Source organism: Sebastes fasciatus, chromosome 13, assembly GCF_043250625.1.
Source record: "Sebastes fasciatus isolate fSebFas1 chromosome 13, fSebFas1.pri, whole genome shotgun sequence".
NCBI classification, from domain to species: domain Eukaryota; kingdom Metazoa; phylum Chordata; class Actinopteri; order Perciformes; family Sebastidae; genus Sebastes; species Sebastes fasciatus.
Genome location: NC_133807.1, coordinates 6,138,867 through 6,157,887, shown reverse-complemented (window position 1 = coordinate 6,157,887; position 19,021 = coordinate 6,138,867). Strand labels below are relative to the sequence as shown.

The 19,021-nt window shown below is 41.4% G+C and overlaps 1 protein-coding gene across 1 annotated transcript; it reads left to right on the top strand.

Moving 5' to 3' along the window:
• Positions 1-353: 353 nt before the first annotated feature.
• eve1 (even-skipped-like1) lies at positions 354-18,552 on the top strand. The gene is given in 6 exon segments (XM_074657205.1): positions 354-395; positions 556-1,039; positions 3,182-3,321; positions 13,982-14,020; positions 14,023-14,238; positions 17,963-18,552. Coding segments are annotated over 6 exon segments (1,413 nt in total). The 3' UTR covers positions 18,455-18,552.
• The last annotated feature ends 469 nt before the right edge of the window (positions 18,553-19,021 follow it).

The following is a 19,021-nucleotide window of genomic DNA, read 5'->3' as shown; positions in this document are numbered from 1 at the left end:
GTGTTGTAGGAAATGCAGTGACTTCTACGGCTCCATGAATGAATAAAGTACGGGGGTTTTAATTGTGGATTATTACCATTATTTACAAATGAGCACATGCTTCCTTACCTTTTTCTGTCTAAAATAAATATAAATAATATTTATAATGAAATGAAATGGCCATTATAGGGGAAAATATGTAAAAAGAAAGGGCTGACAGCAGGAGCAGGAGCAGCAGCAGCAGAAACGCTGCTGGTGTGGACGACACACGTGGGACACGCAGCAATTCAGCAAGGCAGCCGCTGGCGTGTCCAGTCTGTCTTACCGTAGCATTTATACGCAGATGTGTTTATGTTGCTGTCAGTACAGGATACATGGCGTACAACTCGGGCGATCGGGCTGGGACTGACAACTGTGTACTGGCTGGCACACAGTTTATCATACAGTGTGATGTCTCAGGCCTTTCAAGTTTAAATATTGATTGTCCACAGGCTTCTCCAGAGATGGAGGAGATTTAGCAGCTCCGTCTTTTCCACATGTGTGGGTGCCATTGACGGGTGCCACACACATGTGAAGAACCCTCCCGGACCCGGTGGCCAGGACTACATCAACCGTAAGCTCTTCCCATCCATACAGCTGCAGGCAGTATGTGATGGGAAGGGCCAGTTCCTCCACATTTGCGTGGCATACCCTGGGTCTGTTCATGACACCTGTGTCCTGAAGAACAGCGGCATATGTATAAAGAGGCTCTGTACCCTCCTCCAGGGTATTTCATTGTGGGGGGATGATGGCTACCCCTGCATAGTTCAACCGATGACCATCATCACCTCGTATCAGGAGCCACTGCAGGATACGGTACAGAGCTGCTACAACCACCACCATGCCAAAGCCCAAAACATAATAGAGCGGGCCTTTGGCATGATGAAGGTACGATGGAGGTGCCTGCTATTCCAGGCCCATGAGGTGGATTACGCTTTTGTTCCAGCGGTCATCACAGCCCACAACATCTGTCTCACTGCAGGAAACATCATCGAGCCCACTGAAAATGTTGATGAGATTGGTAAGTCTCCACCCTGTCCAATGAGGGGTGGAACAAAGCGGGCATGGCCGGCGAGACAAACTGGCTTACCAAATCTCGGCTCCTCACCATAACCCTGAGGAGTTGAATGACTACGATTATTTGTAAGATTCTGATCATTTGTGGTCAGTTATTATTAGGGCCCGACCACCGACAATTTTGCTTATGTTTTGTTTCATGCTTTTTACAGAAAAAATTTTGAGTACTGGCCACTTGCACAACTGCTCTTTATTTCTCATCCATGTAGGCCTAATTTCCCATTTTCCACGTTCAAGTTTATTTAGAGCCCTTTGTTACAATCTCAAAAGAGCTTTACAGACCCACAGGTATTTATTACAATTTGTAGGCCTATGGGATGTTAAATATAGGCTTTCACATCAGCTCATATGAAGTTTTATATTCAGTGTTGCTATTGAGTCATGCTCAGTGCAATAATATTATTGGTCTATTACTATTGAGTATTTTGACTAATGCACATCTTTTTTAAACATTGTTTTGTTTTTCTTGAGCAACTGTACAGTAACTTGACCCAATTTCCCTTTGGGGATTCAATTTCTGAATTTGATGCCGACATTGCATTACTTTACCCAGGCTACAGGTTTATGGGCTGAATGTGAACTTCTCAATGGGTTGATTATCCGTTTCAATATGGCCAGTTATGTCATTGTGAATTTAGGTTGCAAAAGTGAAATGTTTAAAAATCTTGGCTTTTTTGTCATGTCACAGCTTTAATAAAGGACTCTTTGTTATCTCTTCAGTATTAAAACTGGATTGTCTTGATCTGAATTTCAAAAATGGCTACATGCTTGATTTGCTTGCAACATGTTTATTTTAATTAAAAAAAAAAAAAAAACTCAAATCCCAATCCAACTTAGTAAACAAGCAAATTTAAAATGGCTTGAAGATTGCTGTCCGTATGTCTGTTCAGTCACTGTCTGTAGCCAAATGAGGTAACACAATGGTGATTGAGCCTATAGCCCACTGATGAAAGTACATTTGCAGTATTATAAATTGGGTGTCTGTGTACAGTTTTTCTCAATTGTATATACACAAAAAACATGGAACTATAGTATACAAACAATTCTGAAAACGTGTAACTCGTGTGCGGAACAGATGAAGACATAAACTAAGAGTTGGCAGGCGTCGTGACAAGTGTTTGCTGTTATGTATATTTATGTCTGACTGTGTTTAGATCATTTATGTAAAATACGACATCCAAGAACACCCCTGTCTTTGGTGACACCCAAGGGTGAATTACTATAAATCAGACCGGCACATAGCCTACGGGTACTTCACAAAAAGTCAAGGCCACGGCCACTTTTTGGGGAAAGAAAACCTTAGATCTCATAGACTTCAATGCAATTTGACGCATGTTTGGATTGTAATTTTGACAAGTTCGTATGCATTGATCTCTTTTCATACAAAAGTTAGTTTTATACACGTCAAATAATTATTTTGCGACCTTGCCTGAACCTGAGCTTTTGCTATAACTTAATACATTTTTCTTCCCCTGTCCAACAGTCCTGTGGCCAGATATTGCTTATCCAGACATCTGTACATATTTGACCGAATCACGTTAGGCTAAGTCAGCGGTTCCCAAACTGGCAGTCATGTCAGGGCGAGGCTAAATGAAATGATGTAAACAGCACTGCTAGCAAAGCATGGACAGGTTTGTGAACGGACCGCCAGGTAAACGTAAAGTAGACGATGAATCTACACCAGCCGTCACAACTACCAAAGCAAAGACAAGAAAATATGATGAGGCATATCTCGCCCTCGGCTTCACCAATACAACGGTGGGTAGTGAAGAGAGACCACAGTGTGTTGTGTGTCTCAAAATATTGTTTTCTGACAGTATGAAACCAAAAAAGTTAAGACGCCACTTGGATACTTCACATTCCGAACACAAAGAGAAGCCTGTGGATTTCTTCAGAAAGAAACTACTCAACTGTCATTCACAACGGAGTGACAGACGAATTTTCAAAATCATTGACACTTACTTGAAAGAAGCCAATCTGAAATTGTGGAGAGGGCTGTGTGGGGATGTGCACAGACGGGGCTCAGGCAATGGCTGGTAAACGAGGGCTGCAAGCGATCATCAAGCGTATTTCCCCCGATGTGCAGTGGACACACCGTATGATACACCGAGAGGCGCTAAACAGCTGAGCCCCGAGCTGAAAGATGTAATGACAGACATCATTACCACCATAAACTACATCAAAACAAGACCCATCAAAGCCCGGATTTTGTGGTTTGAGGAGATGGTATCTGATCACACAGCTGTTTTGTTTCACAGCGGGTCCTGATGGATCAGAATGTTCTTGGAGGAAGAGGGCAGATAAAATCACATCATTCACAAGAAAACTGTAGATGTGGGAGCAGCGAGTGAAAGAGAGGAATATAGACTCTTTTGAGAGCCGGAAATCTTTCATCGAGGTCAACAAGCTGCAGAACACAGCGATCCCATGTATGAAAACTCATATCTCTGCACCACAAAAACATCTCCAGAGGTATTCCCCAATGCCGGATCCTGCAAAATACAACTGGATCCGAGACCCTACAGTGCAACACCAGCTGCTGACTTCAGCACTGCAGAAGAGGAACAGTTCATTGATGTCACCTCTGATTCAACAATAAGGCTGGAGTTTAAGTCAAAGACACTGTCTGGATTTTGAATTGGAGTGGAGAAGGACTACCCACTTCCAGGATAGGCTTTTTGCCACATCCTACCTATGTGAGATAGGGTTTTTCTGCTGTTGACTCAATCAAGACAAAATACAGATCAAAGCTGGACATTGAAAATGAGCCAAGAGTGGCAGTCTCACAGCTGCATCCCCGATTTGAGAAGATCTGCAGCACAAATCAATCCCACACCAGTCACTGAAAGAAATGCAGGGCTGTTCTTGCAGAGAAAATGGTCAGGTTTTTCTTTATTTCCCAGGGAGCTGGTAAACTTGTAATGTTTGTTAAGAAAATATGTTAAAAATAATGAATTTAGAATCAGTGACTTTCTTATTTAGTTTTTAGTTTTTTTTCTTTTCAAATAATGTCACACACTGAAGTTGCAGTTCTGCAGAGAAAATGTTTTGTTTATTCCCAGGGAGGTGGTAAACTTGCCTATTTTGTGCAGAGAGGTGGTGGCGATGAGGGAGCTTGAAAATATTATCTACAAAAGGGGGGCCCTTCAGAAAAAGTTTGGGAACCACTGGGCTAAGTGTTGTCAGTAAATAACCAACGTGTTAACAGCCAACTGTTTGATCTATACTACTACTATACTACTATACTATAAGTACACTACTATATATTACTACCAGCCAGCTGCCACCTTGGTAAGGTTTTTGTAGTGAAATGAGGAGGTATGGTATTAGATATTAACTCCTCATTTCAACTTCACAAATCAGCCGTTCCTCGTCCGTTGCAGCGCTTTCAAAGCACGTGACAGGAATAAATAGAAACAGGGCGTAGGGTTACGGTTAGGGTTAGCTCTCCACCAACTCCTGAGGGAAATATCTGTGTAGCTGTGACTCATTTCCTGTATTCTGGAGAATCCGAATTCTACGCCTTTGCATGTCGTAACACAGCAACCCATTCCTGTGCCTTATCTCGCCATGTAGTGTTGTCATTGTGAAAAGTCCCCTTAAAGTTAGACTTCAAACTATGCATCAAGTTGGGGATTGTGGAAGAACATTCTGGTCAATGAAGGATAGCAATCATTTAGAAAAAGCTAACAAAGCTGGTTGATGAAACGCACGCACTCTAACAACACCAAAGGCAAAACTGCAACGGCAAAATCATTAAAAAAATCTGGGTTACTCAGTAAGTGTGATCACTGCAGGGCAGACGCAGCAGAGTGTGGCGATAAAGCAGATTTAAAAGACATATGTTTTAGAGTACTTTGATCATTTGATCAAAACTGCCAATCCTTTGGGATACCAGGGTTTGGCAGCGTGAGACAGTAAACAATGGAAAGCATTACATCTCTAAAAAGTCTTGGTCCTGTGGCCGGAATCAAAGGCAACAAGTAAATCTCATCATATGCACGGTCATAAATGAAGCTATTTCTTCATTTGAGAAAAATATGTGCTCGATAGATGTCTCTATGCGAAGTTATTCCTTCTTCTGCATGACATGTGTTTCTTATAAAGACACATTTGCAACCAAAGTGCTTGCCACTGTTGTCAGTTAATTACAGACCCTCATAACTTGTATCGATCGTTTATAGCTGAGGAAACAAAACAGATGGTGCGAATCTGATCTGGATGAAATATGGATGATCAAAGTCAATGAGAAACAATAATGTCCCCAACTGCTCCAAGCAAGGCGAATCTCCATCTACTATTTCAAGCCCAGTCAGGACATTTAGCCTGGAAGAACTACACATTAAGGTCAGGCATTGGTCAATTGTTGAAATGCCTAAAACCACCCATATGTACCTCACCAGGACCTGTAGTGGCTCATGTCTGTCAGAAGCAAAGGTGTAGGTAGCTTGACAGTGTTATAACACCCTGAGGGGACCTTAGGGAGGAGGTCTGGGTGAACGGTTGTGTCAACTGGGGAGCAGGTCAGCGATGTAGGAGCTGGAGCTGGCTGGTTTCGTTCAACCTCTGCTCCATTCTGTCGAACTTTCTTGTTGTGTGTTCCACAGCTGCAAAGAGTGCATGGAAATGACAATGTTTGTCCTGGTTTTGCCTTAATAAATCAAATCTGAATGAAAGGTATTGAAAAGTTCCCATAAGGCAGTGGTTCTCAAACTTTTTCTGTCATTCCCATCTTTGGAGGAAGAAATATTTTCAAGCACACCTTTTGGACTGAGGCAATTACAGAGACGGCCGGAGCGCCACATCCCTCACTCTGTGTGTGTTTGACAGAGGAGGGAAGAGAAGGTGGAAGGTAATGTTTCTGTAAGTTTAATAATGATTAGAATGTCAACCTTATGAATTAAGCTTCGACCTACTCGGTGCAGCTGTCATGGTATCACCTGGCAGTCTAGTTTTCCCTGTGTTTCCTCTATTTCCCTGTCCTTGAGTCTCCTGTGTGTTTTACCCTGTCAGTCTAGTCTGTCTGTGTGTAAGGAGGTGTGGCCTTCTCCTCCTCCTTCTCCTGGGTGGTTGCTGCTGGAGCAGCTGACATCAATCATGCAATCAAGACACACACTCCTGCAGTATAACAACTCCGGTCTTCCTGCCATTCATCGCCAGATCGCTTTCATCACCACCGTGGTAGTAACGCTTCAGGCTCTCTTATCTTGCTTAGCTGTTTTTTTACTTTGTCTTTGCTCGCCTTGTACTTTTTTGTACTCATCCAGTTTTTGTCATTTTGTCCAAGGTACACTTACCTGTAAGCTGCCTCCGCTTCCTGCACTAACCTACCTGCTCACTCTCCGACGCCATTCTTCCTCCTCGGATCACAAGTGGACTCGACTCACCATCTGGAGGATCCCTGGAACCCCATTCCCCATGCTCCTCGTTTCCTTTAAGATTAATAGTCTTCATCACGGCCACATCTGACTCCGAGGCCCCCTCCATCGTACAATTTATTATTATTAATAAATTCTCCTTTTGTTACAACTTTAATTCGACTAGTGTGTGCTGCTTGTGGGTCCACGTTTTGTTACCAGAACATAACAGCAGCCCTACTTCATCATTTTTTCTTTTCATTACCGTCAGATGAGCACATATCTGTCCATTCTGTAAAGCTACAGACTACATGTCAGAATGAACACCATTGCTACCATGGATGTACTGTATGAACTGTTTGTTAACTGTTCCCCTGTGAAAAACATTCTGACGTCAAAACATTAACTGCGCATCACATCTTCACCCGGTCACACGCGCCTCACCTATCATGCCCCACAGTTTGAAAACCACTGCCGTAGTGTAAATATGCCACAAGTGTTTTATTTGCCTAACCTTAACTATATAGACCCTGTTCAGACCTGGTATTAACATGCGTCCTGAGTGATCCGATCACAAACGGACACCTTTAAGTACATCTTTTCACACCTGGCATTAGAATGCGTCTCCACATGCTTCTTGAGTGATCGGACAGCTCTAAGTACAGGTGTGAACGCGCTCAAGACACATTGAGGACGCATTGAGATCCGATCAGAGGTGGTCTGGGCGTCATTTGACCACATTCTTTTAGCAGTGCATACGTGAGAGTGTCCTGGACCGTTCCGCTGGGATCCGCGGGGTCTCTGAGCTCCTCATGTGAATAGACAGATTGACACGAGCGCTTGTCTGCCTCGCAGCATGGAAACGGCCTCTGTGCTCTACTGTATTCTGTCGCTACAACTGTATTTTATTAAAATATATCTTATCTATACGCTACATATCTACAGACCAGGCACGCAAAGTTCATTATTATCATACTGTCAGAGATGTGTCGGTGTTTTTGTTCCGCTGCTTTGCACGGAGCTGATAACCGACCGCCTGCTCGCTCTCTCTCCTCCCCGGCTCTCTGAAGCTCTGTACCCCGCTGTTGCCTGGCAAAGGCAGTGCTGTCGGCGGCATGAAGGTCCCCGGGGACCGCTGGTACAATAACCTTTAATTTCGATGTTAATAAAATGTTAATAAAATGTACCCTAATTCACGAATACGTAGGATATTACTACTGACATTCATGTAATGTTACGTCACAACGTCTGCTGTATTAGCCATGTGTTTACTACGTGTTTATTTGCATATAGAGCGGGGAAGTGAGATCCCACCAAGTGGTCACTGGAGACACATGTGGAGATGCATTCTGATGCCAGGTGTGTACAGGGCCTAGTTTATAGTATAGTGTATATAGTTTATTTGCCTAACCTTAACCAGTGTAGCTGCCATGTGCAGATATTGTAGAGAAATCATTTTCAAAACCTTATCATGAGTCGTAATCTGGGCATTTGCAGATTCATCCAATACCAACATTCTCTAGGATTGATCAAACCGCCTTAACATGTCGGCACAGAAAAAGATTGGATTGTGTAGTTTCAACAGAAGAAACAGCCACAGCAACACTGAAGTATTACAAAGCTTAAGGACATCATCGTTGTGTTTTAAATCAATATTCTTGTCGGGATGAAGGCTGCTGGAAACCAGAAATTAATGAAAAGCTAATTAATAACATCCTCCCAAAACACTGTTTGCGAAGCTCTGATGTATGGACAAGATGTGAACATGTTGTATACAATTAGGCCAACTGGCTTGTCTCCAAATATATGAGACAAAGCTATGAAGATCAGAATAGCACATCTGTTACCCATCGTCTTGAAGAAATAAAGTAACCTGTGAGGTTCATCATCACTGCCACTGAATGGATGCCAGTCATCAGGCATTACTGGTACGGGCAAACTCGTGGGCTATTAAAAACATTATAGCAGCATGTGCAGTCTAGTTGCACGTGTTTAACACATGTTGTTTGGAGAATAAGTGCAACATGTGCATTGTTCCTCGATATGGTGAAGAACACAGGGTGTTTGATCTCTCACCGAGAACAGGACACTTCATCGCTCTAAATGACAGCTTCCTGACCTTTATTCCCATGATCTCAAACTGAGGCCAGAGCATCTCTCTGACCGACGATATTCAAAACATGTGGAAGCCATTTTCACAATGTTCCAATGTTTACTTCAAAGAGAGAGAAAAACAACTTTAGGTTTACCAAGGCGACAGAAAGCGAGCTACTGTGAGTGAAGACATAGTGACTCAGCGGCTGAGGAGATTAAACCCTGACGTTGTGAGTTCCTGCCAGGGGTTAACCTCTGGCTCTGAAAAGTGAAGCCAATGCGGAAGTGCCTAAAAAATTGCATTCTCTCTACCAGCCAGCAGGGTTGCAAAAAGATGTCTATGAAAAAAAAGGCCTACTGTACTTCTCACTTGATTTATTACCTCAGTAAACATTGTAAACATGAGTTTATGGTCTCAATCTCTAGTTTCAAGTCTTCTTCAATACAGCATGGTCCGCGAGGCAAAGTATCAAGAGAGTTAAGTAAAAAACAAAAACATCCAAATGAACACTCTAAATTCAACAATTACACAAACTGTGGATTTGGATAAGAACATCAGATAACATTCAAACAACAAATTGTTGTATTGTGCTAAATAATTCTCAAACAATATAGGAATATTAATTCATCTTCTCACCGTCAGTAACAGCCAGCCAGCTCAGCAAAATAGCGTTGTGTGTTTACTTCCTGTTTTTTCTTCCCAGCGCTGCTTGACCTCTCAGCAAGCCCACTGCTCTAAGAGACAGTGATTCTCTGCCCCCCCAGCAAGAATCTCATTTACAGAGGTTTTGTTTCCTGTGAATTTGGCTTTTACCACCTGGTTACATTTAGGCTGGATTGACCTGAAATTTACAACAGATATTCAAGATCCCCAGAGGATACATTCTCACAACTTTGGTGATCTTTTGTCATTTCCTCTTGTGCCACCATGGAGTTGACTATTCAGTTCTTCTTTAGTGAAATATCTCAACAACTATTGAATGGTTTGCTGTGACGTTTGGTACACACATTCATGGTCCCTAAAGGATGAATCCTACTGACTTTGGTGATTCCCTTACTTTTCCTCTTGTGCTACCATGAGGATGGCATTTGTGGTTCAGAGTGAAATATCTTGACAACTATCAGTTGAATTGACCTGAAATTTACAATGGATATTCAAGATCCCCAGATGATACATTCAAACAACTTTGGTGATCTTTTGTCATTTCATTTTACGCCACCATGAGATTGACTATTTAGTTCTTTAGTGAAATGTCTCAACAACTATTGGATGGTTTGCTTTTACGTTTGGTACACACATTCATGGTCCCCAGAGGATGAATTGGCATCCTGGCTTTTCATTTAGTGCCATCATGTGAAAAATGTGTCTTTGTTTTTGACCAGATATCTTTGACGTTCCCATCAGCCTCGGCTGCACTTTGTGTTTTGTGTTAATTAGCTAATATTAGCATGCCAACACACGAAACAACACAGTGAACATATTAAACATTACATGCTACCATTATCATTGTAAACATGTTAGCATGCTGATGTGAGCATTTAGCTCAAGTAAAACATGACAGAGCCAATAGCATGGCCGTAGACTTGTAGTCTATTTAACCTGTCTGTTGTTATTCCCACAACTATATGGAAGTGCAATAATTAATTACTGGAGTTCCCATTTAAGGCATCAACAGCAGGCTTTCAGGATGCACGTGGACTGGATGATTATGTACGATTATGTACAGTATGTACAGTACATGTGGAGAATCCTACTCAGTGTACTTTATGTACACTGAGTAGGATTTATATTTACAGTGACAGGTATGTACATATTATAATATGTACATAAAGTGACAGACGATACGTACATATTACAGAAAGAAATGTGCATTAAAGACTATAAATTATGTTCTAAAAAATGAGCATTAAAGACTATAAATTATAGTCTAAAAAATTAGCAATAAAGACTATAAATTATAATCTAAAAATGTGCATTAATGACTTTAACTATAGAGCAGCAGTGGATATTTGGTGTTACAGAGTTATTGACAGTGTATAACAGATTAAGTGTTCATCAGAGTGAAACTGTTCTTGTGCTTTGTTGTGTTGGCGTACAAAACAAACAATATACTATATATTTGTACATGCACAGCCCATATAAAACATAAAATGTTTCCTTATTTGGTGTAACGACAATTTATGGGCATTTCATATAAGTTTACTTTTTTATTTTATTATTATGGTCATATTGTGTCACCTTCAAATGTGCTGCCCAGTTTGTTACAAAGGGAAGGATTACCACTAAAATATTTCTCTACATGTTGGGTTTTCATTAGTTAAAAAATGACAGAAGAGCAAATACCATGTTTATGATGTAATTGTTACACATAGAGCAGTGGGGGCTGTACTCCAAACAGTGAGGAAGTAATCTCAATGACTTCTACCTGAGTGTTTTTATAATGATAAATTTCCTCCATGTGAGTGACTCCACCCTACCTGGCGTCTGTCTGTCTCTGTCCGCCGCCTGTCCTCTTTATCATCATCTGGCCGCTGGATTAACAATCAACGCAGATTATAGCCATAATAAACTCCAAATCACAGGTTCAAGGGTCATCCTCTACACTGGGAGGAGAGGCTGTACACTTAAAGGATCAAGTTTTGATAGATACCGCACTGCTATTACGTTATAATAAAGCTCAATTAATCTGCCCTGTCGAGTCTTATTGTCATAACTGGCTAATATTTAAACGCCTGATTAAAAACACAAAATATTTCTTCAAATCGCCTGGTCGAAAAAAAGATGTTGCTTTTTTTATTACTATAATAGTTATACAAGTTTTATTTAAAAATAAAATATTTATTTTATTTAAATTATAACCAAGACAATTTTAAAATAGCTACATAGCCTACTGTATTATAGCCATACCGTCAAAATGAAAATGTTTTAAGATTAATCGACTGAGCGAAAATTAAGTCAATATTCGTCGTACCTTCACCTTTGAACAGAACATAATTATAATAAAATGTAAAAATTAGTATTCACAAATATTCACAATATTGAGGGGAAAAGAAAATGTTTTAGAAAATAGAAAAAGTACGATTAAACATATCAGCTATAATACCGACAGCTATAGCAAAATATATATATAAATATGTTTTTAATGTATAACTCCTCTCCACCGTGCTCCACCTCAGCCCATTTGGAGCCATTAGGCCTGTAATGATTTACTTCCAAACCCGCAAACATCAAACGTCGGAGAACAATGCTGGTCTGGTCGCTGTCTCTGCCTGCGCGTCTTTAATTCTCCATAACAAAAGTACAAAGGCCGAGACGGAGACCAAAGGCTTTATCCCTAAACACCTTTAACACCTTTAACACCTCTCCGGGCCGCGGCGCCTCGACGGGCCGACGCGCTCACAACGGCCCGTCTGGAGCGCCTGTGATGGGGGGAAAGAGAGGAGCAGAGGAGAGCAGCCCCGGGGAGGACAGACAGGAGGAGGAGGACAGGGAGGAGGACAGGGAGGAGGAGGAGGGGGGTGTTGGGACAAAAACACCTCATCTTCTCCCCTGACTGTCTGAGCAGACCTGGATGAAGTGTGTGTGTGTGTGTGAGAAGTTTTCGTCAGGCTGCAGCAGCTTCTTCACGGATCAGCCCGCAGACAGAGAGGGGACATATTCAACCTAAAGAGCTATCGAGGAACACAAAGGAGGGATTTCTTTTTTTTCTTTTTTTAATTCATTTTTACACTTCTAACACAGCCTTCTAACACAGCCTGATGCGTAAGTAGCCTATGTAAAAGTTGCTTTTGAGCAAACTTTGTTGTTCATTGCTGAGACCCAATGATTCACCTATTCAGCCTATTTCTTTCTTTTGTGTTTCCCAAAAGTTACAAACAGGAAGAGAAATAATTGAGATTGTGTGTAGACACATTTATAAAGAATGTCTTATTCCAAACTAAAACAAATGTCCTAAACACTAAATGTCCATATGACATTGTGTTGACTTCCTCGTTGTTTGGGGTCCCACAGAACCCATTATGTGCAAAACAAATTTAAAAAAAAAAAAAAAAAAAAAAAAGTATAACAATACTTGCAAAATCAACCAAAAGTTGTCTTCCTTTTGTCACAAACTAGACTTCAACATTTGATGAAGGTGACAAAATACAGACACGTTAGGGATGCACCGATACTGGACCGGATATTAGGCCGATACTGACTCAAATAGCTGGATCAGGTGACAATGGAGCCGATCTATTCAATTCAATTCTATGTGTATATACTTTATACATTTTATATATTTAGTTAAAGCTTTGACCGATTTGTTGCTGCATTAAAAAGGTTTACATTTCAATTCTAATTCCTGTTAATTTTGAAGATCTCTGAAGTTGCTAGTTTATAATTTATTATTTTAATAATGAATAACAATTCAGTAAATTTATTCATTTGTTAGGAAAGCAATATTTAAGTGAAGCCTGATGTGAGATGGAACCCCCTGCCAGAGCTCTTATGAATAAACTGTTATAAAAGTCTTAAGAGGCTAAGACACTTATTTGAGATTTGGGAGGAGGAGGAGGAGGAGTAGGCTACTGTGTAAACAGGCTGCTGTCAACACCAATCACACATCTAGTATAGAGTCTCTGACACCCCAAACAGAAGAAATATGTGACATTTACTGAAATATCCAAGTGTCATCAAAATCGAGTTACAAGCAATTCTCATGAAATTAGAAAAAAAAATTAAGTAGCATGCTAAAGGAAATTAGCTAATAGCTAAATTTTGCACAAATTATCTTTTTTAAAGAGTATGTTTATTGATTTCCAAAGGGTCAAACTATCAAGGATTTAAGGAGCACCATACAAATATGTACCGTCCTCTTTTCCTACTCGCCCTCAACGCAGAACACATCCTCCTCACACTAAAAGAGACAGAAACAAAGTTAATGAAATAAATAAAATAAAATGTATACATAAATAAAATAAAAATACACATACACATACAAACATACAGTATACACATTTTTTTAAAGGGGGGGAAAGAAGGTTTACACAAATATACGTATATATAACAAGGGTAATCAGGGATAATGATGGGATAATGGCATCTTAAACACAGTCTCAGTCCATGCTAGACCACAGAGACCACTCCTAAAGGTCTGGGCCCGTTATCTCCAATATCGACCAGAAAGGGTCTCAAATGTTAAAAAAAAAAAAAAACTTAAAAAGGTTTAATCTTTTCCCATTTAACATGAATGTTTTTGTTCATGGTCCTTGATTATGAATACAGCCTAATATAATATGAAACAATGTTAAATAGCCCATTGCATTGACAGTGTGTATTATAACATAGTATACAACATGCATTAAAAGCCTATCCCTCCTCTGTGCAGCAGGTAGAACCGTTTATATCCGTTCCTCTCCTGAACCCTCCTTGTCTTCTCTGTGCGTCATTTCAGTGTCGGAGGGCAGACAGACGCCGGTGGCCGCCTCCGCCGCTCCCGCCGCCGTGGTGGTGCTCGGTCCCGGTAGAGAGGAGCACACGGAGCCGTGCCCGCGCAGCGCCCTGCTCGACCACAGCCGGCGGCATCGGACTGCGTTCACGCGCGAGCAGCTGTCCCGGCTCGAGCAGGAGTACGGCAAGGAGAGCTACGTCTCGAGACCTCGGCGCTGCGAACTGGCTACAGCTCTCAACTTACCGGAGACAACGATAAAGGTATAGGCTGCTGTCTGACATGTCATAATAAAGGTATATACAGGCACTTCATAGATTCATAAATGCCACCAAATAAGTGGAATTTCATTTGAAATTCCTGCATAATAATAGTATACACGTGCACAGAGAGTGGGAGGAACTGGGGGAGTCTAGAGGGCCCCAGCAGCTCAAGCTTTAAAGGAATAGTGTAACTTCACTGAAATCTACTACAAATGATTCCAATTAGACAGTGCAGACTGTTTGGCTTAAACCTGCAGTAGGCAGAATATTTTTGGCATCATTGGGCAAACAAATCCATAATATCCTTTCAGCATATTGTAATTCAAGTGTTCTGAGAGATAACTAGACTTCTGCACCTCCTCATGACTCTGTTTTCAGGCTTTAAAATATCCAGCCTGTGACGGAAGACTTTGGCCAATCACAGGCCATTTCAGAGAGAGACAGAGAGCGTTTCCTATTGGCTGTTCAACAACTTTAGAAAAAAGGCATTACAGTAACAGAATATTGATTCATAAACTTTTTTTAAAACATAATTGCTCCAATCTGCGTACTCCAGCTTTAAAGGGTAACTGGTATTTTTCAACCTGGACCCTATTTTCCCATGTTTTTGTGCCTATAGCTGACAAAACGGTCCAGTACTGAAGGAGAGTGCTGTAGATGGCAGCTGCTCACGGGCTGCAATATGATGCTATTGTGGGATCAAGCTGTTACTGTCATTTACGTCCATTAAAAGTGCTGCTTTTTGCTACGGCAGGCTCTGATTGTTGTTATAAGTGTCTGACATTATGGAAAGAGTCTCGCTGAAAGAGAAGTCTCCTCCTGAAATCTGGCAAGGTGACGTGTTGTGACGGTGGAATAGTGGAATACATCCATGGTGGAAACACCAGTACCAGCCGGGCAGAGTTTGTTGTGTTGGAGTACAGAAAGCATAGTTTAGTGTTATCTAAAAGAATTTCAATGTCACGCCTAAATATTTAGATGATTTTATTAATGTGGATGAAGTCTTTGAATTCGATGGCCGCCCGTATTTATTGTAGCCAGAGTTTACGGATATTCAGATTTCACAACGAGACTTCTCCTTGAGCGGGACTTGGACACAACGACAAACAGACCGGATCAAGAGAAAGGTAAAAAAGAAAATGTTTTATTTCTCGGTAGGGTCCTTTCCATAATGTTGTCAGACACGTATAACAACAATCTGAACCTGCCAGTGGCGAAAACAAACAATTTTAGTGGACACAATGCTACATTGATTTGCGGCTGCCGATTACAGCGCTCTCCCTCAATACTGGACCAGTTTCAGAAAGTGTGCCCATATTCACTTAGACACAAAAACATGGGAAAATAGGGTCCAGGTTGAAAAATACCTAAGTTACCCTTTAAATCTCAATACATCCTTTACATGGACTGTTCAAAACTAATTTTGAATATGTTTTTCCATGTTCCTCACTCTACATAAAGGTGCTTTCAGACAGTGGTCGCCACCAGCAGGGCACAACTCTGCCACCATGGCACCCGGGTATACCTCAGATCCTATACCAGCCTGTGCACCACAGCAGTCTTATATCCTCCTGGTATAATCCCATCATGCAACTCAATAGAGGAAATAGTTGGCAATATGACACGACTGATATAGCCAGTTGGCTAACTATAGTAGGTTATCATAAACATTGTTTGCCGTAGACAAAGGTGGTGGAAGCCAAAACAATTTTGGAAATACACCAATTTGATTTCTTTCCAAGAGTTAGATGAGAATATCTAAAGTATATCAATAAGATGTCAGATGAGAATGGAGCTATAGAGTCTCCGCTCGTCGCTTCCAGCCAAGAAATAGTCATAACAGCACATAAAGCTTCAGATTCTCATGCACTGTTGTCAAGATATAGTGACAGTTATATGAAAAAATATTTGCTTAAAGTTATTAACAGCTTTAAACAAACAAGATATAACATGTTCATTAGTGAGCTTTAGACATATTAGGTGGATTTTGCTTCTTTTTTTTGGACAGAGGCAGGCTAGCTGTTTCCCCTTGTTTCCAGTCATTGTGCTAAGCTAAGCTAACCAGTTGCTGGCTCCAGCTACATATTTAGCGTACAGACTAGGGCTGTCAAAGTTAACGCAAATTTGATTTAACGCCACTAATTTCTTTAACGCATTAACGTAACTTTAAATGTTTAAGTTGTAGCGGGGCCTGTTTTAAAGGTAGAGTGAAGATACTGGCACCATATAAAACTAAAAGACCTAAGGATAAATAATAAGGATAAAAAATAAATAAGGATAAATAATAAACAATAATTGGCCTACTCCCATGTAGATACTTGACAAATCTCCCTTTAAGGTACATTTTGAGCAAATAAAAAATATGCGATTAATTTGCGACTATCGCGATTAACTATTGACAATCATGCAATAAATTGCTATTAAATTTTTTAATCCATTGACAGCCCTAGTACACAAGACACAAGATTGGCATCCGTCTTCTCATCTAACTCAAGAAAGCGAATAAGCATATTTTTAAAAAAGGTCGAACTATTCCTTTAACATGTTATATCTGGTTTGTAAAATCTGCATACCACACATAGAAGTAAAAACAGCAGTTTGTGGTTTTAGGGGACGTTTGTGATGAAACAGTTTCTTAACGAACAGTTTGATACTTGTGTGAAACATCTCTCAAAACACAAATGATCATTTTTGCATTGCTGTTTCTGTACAAGATACAAGGTGTTAATCAGTGAGCTTTAGAGGGGGTGGAAGGTGTATGTTTGAACGTTGGACAGAGGGCTATAGCTGTTTCCCATGCTTCCTGTCTTCATGTTAAGCTAAGCTAATTACCAGCTCTGCACTGACACTGAGCTTTCAGAACTCAATGATTCACCTCCTTCACTGAATTTCAGGCCTCGTGAAATGATGCTGTCTCACCTCATTTGTTCTCAGTCGCTGCATACAGACACAGCCAAGAAATAAAAAACAAACAGGTCAAAACAGGAAGCCAAAAATCCGCGACAGCTACTCACCTAAAAGGACAACACCCCTTTGACATTTCCCGTGAATGTGAGATTCTGTTCATCTATCCTCTCAGTTTTCAATTTCAATCAGCATGGCCGATTGAGCACTGACATGTTTAGCACAGTCTAACATTTGACGCAGAGGCCCGCTGGCCCAGTGCAGCAGCTTTAATACGCAGTAACTGCACCCACGTTTCTGCCAACTACTGGAGGGTCTTTTATGAAAGAGCAGGAATGTGAGGCGATGCCTTGTAAACGCTGCCACCTGACGTTTTAGAAGCACAGCCATCCGAGGAGATTCTAGGAGCTGGTAAAAATAGTTGAGGACCGAGCGGACGGACACACAGACAACTTGTCGGTCTCAGCTTTAAAGCTCGTAACACCGCGTTACGTGATAACTACACTAAAATGTGATACATTTTCACTTCATTATCTAATGCATGCATTATGTAACAGATATACATGGCCCTGGGGGATGAATTATAATAACATTGATGATGTCCAGAATTTTCATCTAGCTCCATTGTCAGGTCTAAATTTGTCCAATTCTTTGGTTTATGACCAAATGCCTGCCAAAAGAATGACATTCCCATCAGCCTCAGCTGTACTTTGTTAGTGCAAATTAGCAGATGTTAGCCTGCTTACAATTGTAAACATACTTATTCTGCTCCTTTGTCCATTCCTTCCCTTCTTCCTTTCCTACTTCTTTCTTTCTCCAGGTGTGGTTCCAGAACAGGCGGATGAAGGATAAACGGCAGAGACACTCCTTGCCGTGGCCTCACCCTCTCGTCGACCCCCTGGGGGCGCTCCTGATGGGCCGTGCCTCTCCTTCCTCCACCTTGCCGTACCCCTTCATCCCGCCCCACCTCCCACACCTCCCCCTCCACCACCACCACCACTACCCCCTGACTTTCTCCTCACCACCGTCCTCGGCTCACAGTCGCTATGGTGTGCCCATGAGGACCCTGGATGCACTCCGCCTCTCCCACTACCACAACAGACCGGGGGGGTTTCCTCCAACCGCAGCAGCCCTCTACCCCTCCACCAGCATCGTGCACCATCCCGCCTCATGTCCCTGCCCCCTCTGCCTGCACTGGGGACCAGAACAACTGCTGAAAGCCAGAGGGGAGGCACTGGGACTGAGCCAGCCCCGTAGTCCCAAGGCCAACATACAGCCTGCAGGTCTGGAGCGGAGAGAAGAGATGGTGTAAGACCAGATGGAAACAAACTCAATCTAATTGTCCACACTGTCCAAGGCTATCAAACTGCTGCAACATAAGATGCTGAAATAGCAAATAGAAGCATACTCACTGAGCCTTCAATTACGTGGTGGAGCTTGCCAAGTCGCATACACTAAAGAGTTTCACTAACTAGGAATTGTAAACGCACAACTCATAGGTCTTATCTTAAACAATGGCAGTCACATGACACTGCTGATTAACTGGAGCCAAATGTTTATCAGGTGATGCGATATTGCTGTGCAATTATTTCAACAACTTCAGTTAGTCAGTCTGAGAACAAATCAACCCAGTCGCCAGAAAAAATGTTTGCCATTGCACATTTCAGCAAATCAGGCATACTTAAGTTTCAGTTAAGTTTAAGTTATCAGCCTCGTATCACGCTTGCAGAAATGCACAATGCCATGTGGTTAACGTGGTGGAACAACTGGTTAGGTTTAGGCAACAATACTACTCGGTTATGGTTAGGAAAAAGATAATGATGTGTGTTCAAAATAATAACTAGGGCTGTCAATTGATTACAAATATTTAATTGTGATT